General features: G+C 36.4%; 1 protein-coding gene across 1 annotated transcript in view; it reads left to right on the top strand.

The window, feature by feature from the left end:
* Positions 1–17,345, top strand: part of DNAH11 (dynein axonemal heavy chain 11) — a 312,569-nt gene that overhangs the window by 245,641 nt on the left and 49,583 nt on the right. Inside the window, exon 65 of the mRNA XM_082472819.1 lies at positions 936–1,058. Coding sequence (XP_082328945.1) covers positions 936–1,058 — 123 coding nt within the window. The remainder of the gene's footprint in view (positions 1–935; positions 1,059–17,345) is intronic.

Raw genomic sequence — 17,345 nt, 5'->3', positions numbered from 1 at the left:
ATGGAAATACGATGTATTATAATCCTTCTTTAGGGCTTTGGCATATGGTAACCCAAGAATTGTCAGCAGCACCTATAGGTTTAATGATGGCTCCAGTTATATTCCTAAGTATGTACTTCGCCTACAGTGGGGTTTTAACATGGCTCAATTCCCAACAGAGTGCCTGAAGATAATTTTTTAGTCAAGCTTTACATGTCACTTTTGAGAACTGAATCTACTCTGAGATTTTTTGTCCCTCGGTCCGCATGACAGTGTTTTCTGATAAGTAGAAAGCTCTCTGGTGTGTAGTTGGTCTTCAGTTAATGCTGAATAAATACTTTTAGTCATACTGATATTTCACTTCACCCCTCCATCATCTTTTGACATGTAAAATGGAATAAGGAATATCTGCAATCGTGCAGATAAATGGTCTCTTTGCTTATCTGAATGCTTGGAGAAAATTATTTTTGAATAGGAGAGACTATTTTTGGAGAGTGGGAATGAAATAAAATGATAGTTCACCACTTTACATGACTGAATCTAAATGTTTAAAAAATGAAAATTTGATAAAGCCACAAGGCATTTAATATAATTTTTATTTTTTTTATCAAAAGAGGACCTATTGAGTAAATTTAAATTTATAATGTTTGGATAGGTTACATTTATTTCAACCATGATTACTATCAAAAGTAAGTAATTTTCACATGGACTCATTAGTTCACACTACCGAATTTCACTTGGAAAAATATAACTGAAATTTATCTCAAAATCTAATCTTTAATATCCTTGTATTCTAGTTGAAGAAAATACTACTTTATAAAATATTTAGTTTTCTCTAAGTTAGTTTGCTCCATCTAAAGTATTTACGTTAAATGAAATATAGTTGAGTATAAATAATTTTGAACACTTTCCTGGTGCTTATTTACATTTTTTCTTGATTCTGACTGAACTTTAAGGTTTTTGAATGACATTGAAACCGCTTTGGCCTTTGGAGATGTCATCTTACTTGAAAACCTTGAGGAAACGATAGATCCAGTCCTTGATCCGTTGCTTGGCAGGAACACAATTAAAAAAGGAAAGTAAGTATTACTGAATTTTTAACATACATTTTGTGCTACATATGAGTTTGATCATCAGCTTCTATTTCTTGGCCTCGTAATCAAGTGTAATCTATGGGAATACTCTTGGTGATATTTCTGAGTTTCCATTCCAAGGCTCCTGCATTCCAAGACCAAAGCAACCTTGACGTGATCCAGATGTTCAGACTATTTGTTTGGTGGATTTAGATTCATGTTACCCAGTTCCTGATTTATAGACTCCAAAAATGCATTGTCACAAATCTGAGAGTAGTTCCTCCTTTATTAGTTGTTACTTTATTAGCTCCTTTATTAGTTGAATGTTTTTCTACCTTCAGTACTTTGCAAAACACCTTTAGTATGTTTGCCTTAACTGCATATTGCTTGTATCCTTATTTACTTAATATTTTTAAAAAACTATTTTAAATCCACTCTATTTTTTTTTTTCTAACTCAGCCTTACCCAAGTAAGCCTTACTCAAGTCATAGCATCTGTGAAATCATGGGTTTACTGTGCTGGTTCTGTTTTTCCCTATACATTCAAAATATATATAACCATTAGAAAGAAAAGAGTTCATTAGTGGACCCATAAGATTATCTGCATACCAGCAGTGGCGGACGGGGCACACCCTTGGTGAACTCTACGTGATGTTACAAATGCTGCCATTCCCCCGGACACTGGCTCTCCAGGACATTCTCCCAGGGGCAGCGAAGCCGTTTCCAAGGAGGCATCACACACTTTCTATAAATGTATAAAAGTTCAGATGCAGCACTTATGTCTCTGAGCCCGTGTGGGCTCAGGGGAGATTGTGGCATTCCCACAGCTCTCTGTGCCTCTTCACTCAAGAAATCAACATTGACTAGGCTTATTTCACTGGATTTCCTTCTCTCTTTTTTTTTTTTTTTCTTCTTCACAAAGGTGTAATTCAGCACTTCCCCAACACCCTTCTTCTTTAATACCCACTCTCTTCCTCAAAGGTGTCTTGTCTCCCTTTTCATCACTAGATTATTCCTGTCAATTTTAAGTGGAAATAGGCCTACTTAAGGGTGACTAACTTCTATTTTGTAAAAAGTCTCTAACTGATTAGTATTTATTTTACAGCTCACCAACTAAATCCATTTACAGTGAGTGACAACTTATAATTGTTTAATAAACCAAAATTTACCCAGACATGCATTTAGAACAATCTAATAAGGCACTTGACAAACTGCAGCTCTAACATAAATATAATTGTAGCTGTGTGTGATGTGTTAAAAATACAGTGTAAAATCTTGAATGTCACTAAAGTGAAATCCTTGTTATTAAGGTTCTGACTCTATTATGAAGACTTAGAAGTTTTGTCAGTGAAATAATATTCTCTTAGCTTTAACTTGGACCTTCAATAACACAATTTAGGTGTAAGAAATTTGATCTCTCTCTCTATATATATATATGTGTATATATATATATATATCTTTTTTTTTTTGATAATCTGAAATTTCCAGAGACAAAATTCAGTCCTGATTTTTTTTCTCAGTGTGGATATAGTTAAGTATAAGTGAGAATCCCAGAGGGTTTTTTTTTTATTTCAGAAACAAATTATTTTACATAAAGCATCAAATTCTTTATCACAAAATATCAAAGCAGAACAATTTATTCCAAATTAATAATATTTCCTGAATAAGTACTCTCTATTAGGCTTTATAGAATTGATCATATCACTGTAGCTATTTTTTAAAAGGTCAAGAGAATTTTAAATGATATATAAGAATATAATAAATGGTGTTTATTGCATGCAGTTGTTACCGTAACAGTTTTAGCTCCTAAACTCTTATGTGTGGAAACAACCACTTTTATGAAGGTAAATTTAGATGTTTATCTCCAGTTTTTTTTAGATGTTTTTAGAGTTTCTTTATTCAGAGAATCTGAGTCATTGCGTATTCTATTAGTCACTGAATAAACCTTCTCTGAGCACTGCTAGGTGCCAGGCACTGTACTGGGGGCTGGAGATTCAAAGCATGATAAGGTACAGACCCTGCCCTTAAGGAAGCTACATTTCCTTAGGGGAAAGTCAGACCTACAAACAGTAAAAGTAATACTTGCCATTGGTGTGGTGATAGAAGTATGCATGATAGGGAGTCATCAGCTCCATAGTGGAGACCTGGGAAGGCTTTGTGGAAAAAATTGCATTTGATTACATTTACATTTAATGTGAGTTGAAAGGTGAGTGGGCATTTGTCAGACAGAAAAATGGGAGAAGAGAATTCTGGAACGAGAGAGCTAATACCAAATAGCAAAACACACAAAACAGCCCAACAGGTTTGGGGAACTGCAGTTAAGATTCAAATATGTAGAAAGTCCCATTTTGGGGGTGGGAAAGGGAGGTGTATGGACTGAGAGAGATGAGACTGGACTATCAGGACCCAGAATGTTGACATCCTTGTGTACACACAGAGGACCATAGGTTGGCCTTGGGTGATAATGCTTTTTCCCCAAAGACATTAAAGGAGTCCGTTCCTATCAGTAACACTAGTTGACAACAGCAGTGGTTTTTGACCAAAGGACCTTGCCTTCCTGGAGTAACACATCTGGAGTTTCCATATTTTCACTTGAGAATCATGAGCATAAGTCAGTGGGGAAGCTAGTGAAGACTCTTAAGCACGATAGGAGTAATGAGATCAAATTTATGTTTTTGAAAGGACACTGTTGGCAGTGTGGAGTATTGATTGAAGGCACGTGGACCTAGAGCCAGGGTCCGTCCAATTAGCAAACAATTGCAATAGTCCAGTTGAGACATGATACGAGTCTAAACTAAGCCAGCGACAGTAGAGGTGGAGAGGAGAGGGCAAACCAAAGAATTCTCAAGGAGTTAATATCATCAGTTCATGGTCAATAATGGGATTTTGTTAGTAGGGAAAAGGAAGGTTCAAGGGTGATTTCCGGTCTTCTGCCAGGTTAAATGATGGTATGGTTTATGGAGAGATGTGATATAGGAATAAGAATAAGTGCAGGGAAAGAGGTAACTATTTCACTTATTAGACATTCAAAGATTGAGGTGCTACTTTAACACTCATTCTCAAAAAAGAAGTCTAAGAAGCCACGGAATATGTGAGTATGGAGCTTAAAATCTTGGCTGAGCATGTAGATTGGGGAACATCTACATAGAGAGATGGTTAAGCATCATAGAAGATGTGATTATCTATGGAGATGCTATATAGTCAGAAGAGGGAACATTCACTTCACAGATGAGAAAAATGGGGCCTGAAAGAGCTTAGTCAATGTCTTCTTGGATGCTCAAGACTATATGAAATTTAATGCATGGAAACCTAGTTTCTTAACCAGATTTTCCAAATACATAGGCACTACCATCTTTCCGTAGAATTCCTATGAATTCTCCTTTGCCAGTCTAACTCTTCCTACTCTTACATTCTATTTTTCCCCTAAACTCTGTTTATTTTCTCATCTATGTTTTGTTTTCATATCTGTACCTTACAGTGTAGTTTAGGCCATTCATTTCTTCATGCTGACTGTAGTGATCCCTTTACATCCTTTCTCTTCTTACTTCTCTCCAACCCAGAGTGTGGTTAAAATAATTTTTTTTAATATTGCTTCTTTCATCACTCCCATTAAGAATTCTCTATTGTCAATTACTTTGAATTGAATTAAAGCTTTTCTATGAAACCTGCAAAATGCTTTACCTGTTTGATACTGAGTTTCCTTTTACCAACCTCATTTTTCGTTACTTCACACAGATAATCCCCCTTTCTATAATGTGCTATTTTATTTACCTTTTCTATCAATGCAGATCCCAAATTCACTTCATTTGGAATTTAACTGCTATTCAGTCAATTAAATGGGAATTTAACTTTCCTACATTTAATGCTTCCCATACATACTACATGCTATACTGTGTGACTGTCATTTTACCTTTATATGTCATTCTTAAAATATGCTTAAATTCTCTTATATATCCTTATTAGATTACAAGTTCTCTATGGATAAGAATCATACTATATGCCTTTAAAAATATGGTTAACTAAAATAAAAACAAAAACAATAAAAACATAGACTTTTATTTCTGGCACTATGGCAGATTAGATATGTGAATACTGAAAAACAGCTAAATATGTTAGTTACATTATTAAAAACACTTTCTGAAATGTATCACTCAGTTGACCAAAAAAAAAAAAAAAAGTGTGACCAAAAAGCAGGAAATAGAAAGATAAGGAACACCAAAGCTGGTTTTTTCCTGAGGGTACCTGCTAAAACCTGATAATCTTGGGTTTCTGTTTTGATGGATGTACAGAGCTTGGACCAAGTCTAGGGCCTATTCAGGGTGTGGAGTCTGCGAAGAGATTCTTGCTTAATGCTAGAGCCTCAAGGGGCCATACCTTCTATTTAAGAGTAAATTTGTTAAAAGTTAAACAAAAACCAGCACTGCAGAAAGGAAACTTTCCTTTCTCTACTTTGGTGCTGGGAAGAGATGGAAAAATATCCCCAGAGAATTCCTCACCACATCCATCTTTCTTATGAATGTTTAAGACAAATTTTTATTACTTGCATGCCCTAAAATACCTCAAACCATTAACTTATTTTAAAGTGGCCTTGGGTTGGTCACACCCCAGTGCACTTAGCAGAAGCAAACAAAGACTCTCTTTGGAATAATGTCCGTAAATCCAGACTTTAGAGGATTGTGAAAGATCTAATTCAAAGGTACATGAGTTCACAGGCAAAAATCACAGAGGAAATCACACGAGGAAATAAGGCACCATGAGCAAGAGCCAATAGAAACATCAAATAATAGAATCCTTATCTCATTGCTGCTTTGTTTTATATTTTATTGTTAATAAGGATATGTTAATTAGCCTTCCATGAATGCCTATTGTTAACTTTTGCTAATATTTTCCATTAAGTTTCTCATCACTTTCTTTAATGCCTCAATTTTTAAATTTCCACTCATTGTACTCTTTCTTATTTTTTAACATGATTTTTAATTCATTGTTTCTTTTTTTATTTAATTTTTATTTTATATTGGAGTATAGTCGATTTACAACATTGTGTTAGCTTCAGGTATACAGCAAAGTGAATCAGTTATATATATATGTATATTATTTTTCAGATTCTCTTCCTATAGAGGCTATTACAGAGTACTGAGTAGGGTTCCCTGTGCTATACAGTAGGACCTTGTTGTTTATCTATTTTATATACAGTAGTGTATATATGTTAATCCCAACCTCCTAATCTATCCCTTCCACCCTTAAAGAAACATTGTTTCTTTAAACATGCGTCTTTCCATCATTTCCATAGGGAAGAAAAGTAAATACAATGGGAAGGGAAAGAAAGGGAACGAAAGTAAATACAGTGCTCAACCCATTGTCTTGGTTGCTACATGTGCATTTTCAAGAGAGACTTGTAGGACTATGAGGTGGGGTTTATGCACTGTGTGTTGTTGTTAGAAACTAGCATTGGGGTTCAAGTAGTAAGATGGAACTTGGGTCACGTCTTAGTTTGCTACACTCTAGTTTGGTGATTGGGGGTAAGTTGGTTAACCTGTTTTTCTGTTTCTGTTTTGTCATCTAGTGAGGAAAAAAATACGAAAAGCATAGCACATACGGATATTCAATATGTATTGTTTCCCTTGAATCTTTAACGAGTGACGGGTGTAGTGTGTGGGTGATTGGGAGCATGGACCAGATGTTCAGCCAGACCTACTGAAGTAAGACCTTGTCTTTCGGACATGGGAAGCGTGGATGAACCATGAGTGGAGTCACAAAGCATATCAGCAAAAAGGAGGACTGGGGAGGGGAGGAGGCCATCATATCTTTTGATGTTTTAAGTTGCCACCTAAAAGCAGTAGAGGGTTTTGGTTATTTAAATTTTATTTTATTATTTTTTTTAAATTTTTATTTATTTATTTTTATTTATTTATGGCTGTGTTGAGTCTTCGTTTCTGTGCGAGGGCTTTCTCTAATTGCGGCAAGCGGGGGCCACTCTTCATCGCGGTGCGTGGGCCTCTCACTATCGCGGCCTCTCTTGTTGCGGAGCACAGGCTCCAGACGCGCAGGCTCAGTAATTGTGGCTCACGGGCCCAGCTGCTCCGCGGCATGTGGGATCTTCCCAGACCAGGGCTCGAACCCGTGTCCCCTGCATTGGCAGGCAGATTCTCAACCGCTGCGCCACCTGGGAAGCCCCTAAATTTTATTATTTAATACTGATACATATAAAATATATAATATATAAAAGTTATAAATCATAATAGTAATTTAGACAGGTATCTACCATTCAAATTACGAACTGAAAGAGGACCAGTATTCTTTAATCTACCTTTGTGCTCCTCTCCTTTCCCATTCTGCCTCATCTCCAGAGATAGTCAGTATTTTAAATTTCATCATCACTTCATTACTTTATTTAAGATAGTTTATCATATATATGCATTTTCCAAAACAATATACTGTTTATTTTTGTCTGATTTGGGACTTTATAAAAATCCATCATAGCTCATATAGTTAAAAGGGACTTGAATTTTTTTACTCAGTATTATGCTTCTAAGACTTAGGTATATTCTTGTTTTTTAGCTCTAATTCTTTTCATTTAACTCTAATCTCATTTTTGTCACTGTTATATTCAATGGTGTGGCTCTTTCTCACTTTATTGAATATTTTTATTGAAGGACATTTAGGTGATTTTCTGATTTTTTTGCTATTACAAGACATGCTGCTATGAATATTAGCATACTGAATACGCATATACGTATCTAAAGGTGCACACAGCAAGGGGTTCTTCAGAGTTTATATTCTGGAGTAGAATAGTTGGGTTGTAGAGAGTGCGCACAATAAGCTGTAAAAGAAAATGCCAAATTGCTTTCCAAAGTTGTACACTTTTACATGCTCACCAGTAGTATTTAAGGGTTGTGAAGTCTTCCAGAGAACTGAGTTAGGAACTTTCATTCTTCTGCTGTTTTTTTTTAATAACACGAAAGATTTGTATATTAGCTACCTCTTCCTGTGAGGAACTATTCCTACCACCCTGGTTTTTTTCCCCACCTCTTTTTTTGAATGGAAAAGATGAGGACACTCAAAATTTTAAGAATAGTTTTATTCATAAAAGCTTTAAAAGTACTTTGGAATAAAATTTGGTATTTCAATGACTGTATTGTTTTTACCTCACAAGAAGTATGTTTAAGCAAAGCAAATGCTTTTTTGTTCCTTCATGTAAGTTTTAAAAGAGAGAGAGAAACTTTTTAAAAATATGTATACGTATGGAACCTATAAGGGGATATAGAAAAAAAAAAAGATTGGTAAGAATAGGAATTACCTTTCTTTTAATGCAATAAATAAAAACTGGGAGAAAACAATGGAAAACAAAATTGACAGAAACATGTTGATATGGTTTTGTTTAATAATAGAGATACCCATCGGTAAACAGGAACAGAAAACTATTGACTTTATCTTGATCCCATCCCAAACTAATGTACACGTTTGTCAGTTTTCTAATAGGTCTTTTCTGTTCTGATCTCCAACAATGAACATTTTACCTGATTTTGTTTCCATCCTCTTCTATCTTTACATTTCTATGTTACTCTTTGAGATTCCCTGTGGAGTTACAAATATGTTTCCCTTTGTATTGTAAAGATAAAATAGCATTGAAAACAAGCAAAAGAAGGAGGAAACAACCCGCAGGGATTGCAAAGCTGGTGCATTTACCCAGAATGTCTGTACTGTATCGTCTTCCCCGAGGGCACGTGGAATAACACTTTCATACTCCTGAGAGAAAGCCACATCCCTCAGAAAGTTTTTGGCTATTTATAGTGTTTTTGTTTATTTTAGTTCTCTTTGCTCTGGGGGCCTTTTAAAAAAAAAAAAAAAACAGTATTAGTCTATTCTTCCTAATAACGAATGTCTGAGAAGATGCTTGTGATGTATACAGCATAGTCCAAAAGTTGAAGTTCATTAATAATTGGAATGTTGCGGAGTATGAAGTAATGAATACTAATTACTCCTTTCATGTCTGACAGCTCCCTGTGGACCAATACATCAGCCCAGACTTTAATTTGGCTGTAGTAATGGTTTCATCAATAGCACATTAAATCTGTGTTTGAGAAGATATACAGTTGAACCTGACCCACACAGTAGATACCCCGTCATAAAATGACCACAGGCTGACAACAGCTGGGTAATTACAAACAATTAAATCCACCAAACTCCAGATAATCCTAATCTTAAGTAAAATATATCGTATGGTATCAATCGACAGAAAACATATCTGGGAAGATTTATCAACACATACTTTTTCCAAAGCAAATTTACTGGCTTACATATTAGAGAAGCAGCTGATGTGTAAAGCATCTTCATAAAATTCTCTCTCTTTAATCTTTCTAATCTCCCCAAATATTAATTGAAGTACTTTTTGAATTTTAATTTTAGCTGGAGTAACCTTACTGCAAGATGTATTTCAGCTTGTTCCTGAGCATATAAATGTTTCTTAAAGACAATTTATACTTCATTCTATATTTAATTTCATATGGTTATTCTTTTAGTAATAGTCTTTAAGTAGCATTCCCTAGAAAGAAACTTAAAACTAATAGAAATATTAGCTAGATGATAGAAGTTTCTATTTTTACAGATAGTATTTATTTTATAATGACTAAGTTTCCTGAAGGTTGTGCTAAAATTAATAGGAACTGTTTTAGTTAGCAAGTTTCCAGTTTATGTATGATTATGTCGCTGCTCTTGGAGTTGCTGCCATGCGATTGTTCTGTAGTTGATTATGGATCTCTTTGAATGAGTTCCTGGGTGAAATTTAAGATAGAACCATGTTAAATTAAACCCCACACTGAATAGAACGTGCTCTCTTGAGCTGGAAGCTTATGGTTTTTCAATAAACTCTGGAGTGATGTTGTTCTCTCATTATGTCCCTAGGGGTAAGTATATTTTTGTTTTCAAGTCAATTCATGCCCTCATCTGATAGAATTCGGCATTCTAGTCTCTCCCAATTTCTAAAGTTGAAAAAACAAAGTTTAATTGCAGAAAAAACCTCCAGCAACCTTGCTATCACTAAATTCAATCTAAAAAATTTTAGGTGTAATATTCAGGGTCTACAGGTAGTACATCTTCTCATTCATCTTGCTAACATTGTTTGACTTTATCTGAAAGAAAATACCAAACAGGGCCACAGATTCAGAACCTTTAGATTCTTTTCTTTAAAAAAGCAATTTTCTAAAAACAAGAACAATACAAATGGAACCAGAATTTCTTTATTTTTCATGCTACATTATAATGTTTAAATAAGGATATATTGAAGTACCTTTATAAATATATATAACATGTATGTTTTATACATATAGGCTATATACGTATATCAAAGGGGAAATAATCTATGATTTTTTCGCTTTTTTTTTTCTGTTCAGTGGTATCTGGACTCTTGCGACTTTAATCTTTTTAAAAAAAATTCTAATCAAAGTTTGCTTTTATCTTAGAAGGACGTGTTGGTTATATTAACTGCATGAAGCAGTGAGACAACTCATTTCAATTCAGGACTTTCTTTCCTTCCTTTCCGTGAACGTCTGGCCAGCTGTGCAGCTTTGAGCCGAATCCTTTCTTCCCGAGCCGGGTTTGACCACCTCGCTCCGGCCTTCCTGCCGAGGTTGCTAAGTAACCCCTCCCGGCTGCCCGCGTGGCACCTGACCCTTCAGCTGTGCGCGCAGCCGGGGCTATTGCAGCTCACAAGTCTAATCTAGAAGCTTTTCATTTGAAACAGCGGGACATGCAGTAAGGCTTTTAGATGTCTATTGAGAAGGTTTTTTGCTTCTCCTGAGTGTGTTTTTTTTTCCCCAACTCCTGGAACTATTTTATTTACTTATCTCAAAACCCACCTGCTATCTCTTCACCTTGACAAAGCAGCTCAAGTGAGGCCTGGAGAATGGACTTCCTCCTATTCAGAGAATGTGTTAGCTCTCTGAATCATCCATCCTAGAGGGACAACCTTCAGTATAATAATACAATATTTTCAGAAATTTCTCACCAAACTGTGTTGTAAGAAAGGTTTTGCAAATGTTTTTTAAAAATAGCATTTTACTGCAGCCATTCCTAGTAAAGACTTGGAGCTGCCCCAGAAGCAAGTCCTTATTCTAAATTGAATATTGCTGCTTTTCCATGTCTGGTTTTACATGGCAATAAAAAATAATGGTGGTTTTGTTCACATAGTCAGAATATCTGATCATTAGAGAAATTCACGTAGGTTTTTATGATCCAAGACTGAGGGCATTTTCAACAGTAGCTACACTAAATCTTGAGAACGGTGCCAACAGAAGTGAAAGACATTTCCTTAGTTTCTAGACATATTTCTCAGAAATAAGAAATGCAGATTGTAATCTCAGACTTCAGACTCTCATCTTGGTTATTTTGAAATGATGCTGCATCTCTCAACTCACAGAGATTCTGGTTTTCAGGTAAATCTGAGAATTGGGAGAGATGTTGCCCCATGTCTATCACAGAAATGCTGTGAACATTAGCCAAGAAATTATTTTCAAGTATTTTAAATGTAATTGCATATCCATCCTCCAAAATAGTAATGACCTTCCATGACTTGAAGAAATTACAAATCTTTTCATCCCCATGATAACTTTTGGCTGGATTGTGATTAATCTTTGAAAGAATTTTGAAATTCCCAAGTACCTGATTTTTATGCCAACCTGACACATGGAAAACTAAATTTATAGTTAATTTATAGATGATAGTCTTTATTATACAATAACTCATTCAACATTACAATAATTCACTGAGCATTTTGGCATACTTCAGTATTTTCTTTTCCTGAAAGCCAGAAGTTAGAAAACTTCTGTAAGTAAAGTTTTTTACTTTTAAAATTTTAGAAATTAAGTAATTCATTTTATGAAAATATCCATCAGAAATTATAGCCCTTGGGTTCAGGCTGGGCACCTCGATAATGAGTGCTAGTCTCCTTTATAAACAAGGACAGCATGTCTAACCAAAGATCAGCAGAGCATGTCCTCTGAGCTGTGTCTTTATATTTTTTTTCTCTAGTGGTCATTGATTGTTACTGAGTCAGTCATATTCTCTCAGTACTCTCCTGTGATCAGTGGTCAGACAGGTCGACAGAGGCCAGGGTTGCAAGCTGTCATCATCAAACAGAGCAAATTACCCTGCAATGGGATGCAGTGAACTTTCTACTAGGAGTCTAGAGACCCAGATTCCAGTCCCAGTTCTGCCACTAAGCTATATGACCTTGGACAAGTCATAAACTCTTTAGGTCCATAAAAAAGAATCCATTGAATGATCTCTAGGGGCCCTTCTGGCTCTGAAATTACTAGGTGAGACAGAATGTGGACAGCTCACTCTCTGTCCTATCCAATTAAAATATGGTGTTTTTACTGGGAAAACCCATTTTATTTCAGTTGCGAGTTCATATAATCAGTCTGTCATGTCCAAACCAGCACTTCTCAGCCAGAGAGAAAAGGGGGCAGGAGGAGCTCAGTCCCTTGGAGGGATGAGTAAAAACCCTCTGGGAGCGATTCCAGCCCACATTCAGAGACCCCTGCCCTGCTTGCTTCTCACTGTGATGCAGTGTCAGGGGCCCGAGTCCTGTTCCTGGGCGCCGTGGAGCTGGAGGGTGGGTTAAGAACTACTGCTTTTACAGAATAGCTGGAAGAGAGGAGAGGTCCAAGTTTCAGGTTGCCCTTCCCACCTGCTGTTGCTTCTCCTTGGCTTTGAATTTCAAGCTCTCAGAGCTGCCTGCTGTGTTCTAGAAGTTACAAACTCTGGACTCCTGTCTTTCACAGAAACAACACAGTGATTGTTTGCTTTTCCCACCCCTCTGGTTAACTCCGTTGTTTTTTGGATCCTTCAGGTCAAGAGAGAGCACTAGCCAGCAGTTTATTTTTCCCAGGTCGGAGATTAACCAAAAATTAACCTAGCAGCAATGACAAAACCCACTGAGTCATTATGCAGTTTTTGCCTTTCATAGATCATAAACACCCCCAATTGAGGATAATTTACTATCCCTGGGAAATGTAAACCTATAAAATAATGTTTCAGAGCAAAATAGAAAACCAGTTTTATAGGCAGATATCCTTCTCTTTGCCATCAGCACAGCAAGTTCCCCGATTAACTGTCTCTTCACAGAGAAAGTCAGCTCTGTCCCTCTAGCAGATGGATTTCTGGTTCTCACACTGGGGTATGTGAATGCCTCAGGGCATATGCAGGTATGCAAGGGAGGTTTAGAACTGTAGAATCATCTCTCGGTCACCTTATGGAGTGTGGCTTTAACTGAGATGTTTGGTTTAATGCATCGTTGATGAGTTAAAAGTTATTGTCACCTGCACCCAGAAGCAAAATTGTCAGAACCTCATGCTCCTATTGGCCAGTCCCTCACTTTTTTTTTCTCAGAAACCTAGAGAGGGAGGCACGCTTAGGTGTAGTGGCTAACCGGAAAAATTGTAACTTGCTGTTACTGGGTAGTCCAGTGGGATTAGCTGCTGTTGCTTTGAGAGGAGATTATGCTGATACCACTAACTGGTGGACCCTCTAGCGTGGCGATGGGCAAGCAGCCTGTCTTGATGTGTGGCCCAGGAGCTGAGGATGGTTTTAAAGAGCTGTCATAAAGAAGCATATATGGCAGAGACGTATGTGGCTGACAAAGCTTGAAATACTTACTCTCCGGCCATTTACAGAAAGAGTTCTCCAACTGCTCTACAGGGATTTCTCCATGAGGCCTGAACACCTCTGACTTTCAAATATGTTAGTCATCTGGGTTTTTTTTAAACTTTTTATTTTACATTGGAGTACAGTTGATTTACAATGTTGCGTTAGTTTCAGGTGTACAGCAAAGTGATTCAGTTATACATATACATGTATCTATGCTTTTTCAGATTCTTTTCCCAGTTAGGTTCTTACAGGATATTGAGCAGAGTTCCCTGTGCTGTACAGCAGAATATGTTAGCCTTCTTGCTAGGGGCTTGTTTGGATTCTCAAGTACCCTCTCCATCCCCACCCACTGCACACACCTCAAATCTGAATTGACTGCGTACCGCAGTTCCTAACCCTGCCACAGTGAGCTGTCCCATTAGACAACAGTAATGAAAATACTGGACTTGATTCATTCAGTGTTCGTTTAAATGTACATTTTTCAAGTGAAAAAATGTTTAAATTCTTTTTTCGTCTGGGGATAGAGGTTAGTGCTTAAAAAATGAAGTTTATGAGATGTGAATCAAAACCCAGTGAAAATTCATAAGCAGATTCAATGTGAAATCACGGAAGTTCGTGATAGACCTGGCATTTCTCAGAGTCGCTACACGAGGGAGGAATGAATTCAAACCAAGATGGAGCAGTAGTCAGAAAATCACAAGACGATGTACACAGAGGTTTATTTTAAAGTATGAGTTTTGTTATTGTGGAGATGTAAATGAATATAAACTTTGGAATGGCTTATGTGTGAGAACCTCAGGCAGTAATTACATGAAACCATCACTCTTGAAATTTCCATTAAAAGCCAATCATGGAAGTCTTGAAATCTAGGCCAATAGTAATATAGTGAATGACACTAGCAAAGAAAGATTTTCTCAAAGCTGTTTGCAAGATCAGTTTTGGAAACCCTTGGCCAGGGAAGCTCCATTAGTGGGAGAAATTTTGATGGTGCTGTCAATGTAGATATGGTTGAATATGTCTTCAGTCAAAAAGAAGCAAATTGACTAAGAAAGGTGTCCTTATCAATTAAGACCATCCTGTAACACACCTCACTACGCTCAAAAGTCAAGACTGAACCTTTGAGAAACTATAATTAGCACGGTTACTTACCTTACAGATTGATAAAACCTCAAATGTAAGTGACTGACCTTTTGTTAGATTGTTGTTCATTTTTGTTCTCTTTTGGTAACACCATTATGGAGGTGTAATTCACATACCATACAACTTAATCATTTAAAGTGGGCAATTCAGTGGTTTTTAGTGTATTCACAGCATTGAGCAGTCATTACCACAGTCAATTTTAGAATTGAAATCCCTAGGCAAACACTAATCTGATTTCCATCTCTATTGATTTACCTATTCTGGACATTTCATATAATAGAATCATACAATATGTGGACTTATATGTGATTGACTTCTTTCACTTGTTTTCAAGGTTCATCTGTGTTGTAGCATGTATCAGTACTTCTTTCCTTTTTATGGCTGAGTAATATTCCATTGTTTGGATACAACACAATTTGTTTATCCATTCATGAGTTTACAGACAGTGGGTTGTTTCCACCTTTTGGTAATTATGAATAATGCAGCTGTGAACGTTTGTGTACAAATTATGTAGGGACATATGCTTCCCATTCTTTTGAGCATGTACCTAGGAGTAGAATCACTGGGTTACATGGTAACTCTATATTTAAGATGGTGAGAAACTGAAAACTGGTTTTCAAATTGGTTGCACCATTTTACATTTCCATCAGAAGTGTATGAGGGTTCTAATTTTTCTATATCCTCACCAATACTTGTTCTTGTCAGTGTTTTGTTTTTTTTTTTATAACCATCTAGTGGGTGTGAACTGGCACCTTACTGTGGCTTTGATTCACATTTCCCTGATGACTAATGATGCTGAACATCTTTTCAGGTGCTTATTGGACATTTGTAGATCTTCTTTGGAGAAGTATCTATTCAGATCCTTTGCCTTTCTTTTAATTGGGCAGATCTTTGATCTTTATATGACCGGACATTGTAGGCACTTAATACATATTTATTTATTGAACTGGATAAGTAAAAGAATAAATGAATCAGTATGTAAAATGTTGTAGTCATATACCTATTATGAGAGAGTAAGTAATAATGTTAGAGGAAGGACCATGCTTGTTTTGGTAACGATTATAAGCCCCAGTGTCTAGAAGACTCTCTGACAGGCTGGCACTGTGTAGGTGTTCAGTAACTGCTTGCTGAGTGAATGAATATTTGGTTGCAATATGTTTCATGATAAAAACAAATAACTGAGGACATTATAAGGTAATGATTATCTTACTGAGCATGATATCAACTGGAAGACGTGTGCAAAAGTGTTAACTAGCAGCCACTCCTTGGTTCGCTTTTAACAATTGGCCTGTAGTTCATTTATCTCTTGCTGTTCTCAGTGTTTCATTTTAACGGTGATGTGAATACTCTTTTTTTGATTTTTTTTTTTTTTTTAAAGGGAAGTATGTATTGTACAGATATACTGGCTTAGAAGAGGGTTGCCACCTGAATTAAGCTTTTTTCCTTCTGGAACAAAATTAAACACTAGGAAGTCCTAAGTGAAAACAAACCAAAACTTGAAGACTTCACCATTCAACTTAATTAAAAAAAGGCTTCCAAAGTAGCTTGTTGGGAAGATTTTTCAAGCTTGGACACTTAACCAAAAACTGTGAAAGATTTTTTTTTTAATTTTATTGAAGTATAGTTGATTTACAATGTTGTGTTAATTTCTGCTGTAGAGCAAAGTGATTGAGTTATACATATATATTCTTTTTCATATTCTTTTCCATTATGGTTTATCAGAGGATACTGAATATAGTTTCCTGTGCCCTACAGTAGGACCTTGTTGTTTATCCATTCTAAATGTAATAGTTTGCATCTGCTAACCCCAAGCTCCTAGTCCATCCCTCTCCCTCCCCACCGTCCCCTTGGCAACCACAAGTCTGTTGTCTATGTCTGTGAGTCTGTTTCTGTTTTGTAGATAGGTTCATTTGTGCCATATTTTAGATTCCACATATAAATGATATCATGTGGTATTTGTCTTTCTCTTTTTGACTTACTTCACTTAGTATGATAATCTCTAGTTGTATCCATTTTACTGCAAGTGGCATTATTTTGTTCTTTTTTATGGCTGAGTAGTTTTCCACTGTATATATGTACCACATCTTCTTTATCCATTCATCTGTCGATGAACATTTAAGTTGTTTCCATGCCTTGGCTGTCGTGAATAGTGCTGCTATGAACATAGGGTTGCATGTATCTTTTTGAATTATAGTTTCATCCAGGTATATGCCCAGGAGTGGGATTGCTGAATCATATGGTAGTTCTGTTTTTAGTTTTCTGAGGAACCTCCATACTGTTTTCCATAGTAGCTGCACCAACTTACATTCCCACCAACAGTGCAGGAGGATTCCCTTTTCTCCACACCCTGTCCAGCATTTGTTATTTGTAGACTTTTTAATGATGGCCATTCTGACGATGAGAGGTGGTACCTCATTGTAGTTTGGATGTGCATATCTCTAATAATTAGTGATGCTGAGCATCTTTTCATGTGCCTACTGGCCATCTGTATGTCTTCTTTGAAGAAATG

Source organism: Balaenoptera physalus, assembly GCF_965194825.1.
Source record: "Balaenoptera physalus genome assembly, chromosome: 8".
Taxonomy (NCBI): domain Eukaryota; kingdom Metazoa; phylum Chordata; class Mammalia; order Artiodactyla; family Balaenopteridae; genus Balaenoptera; species Balaenoptera physalus.
The sequence above is the reverse complement of the archived record's forward strand: the minus strand, read 5'-3'. Positions and strand labels throughout refer to the sequence as shown.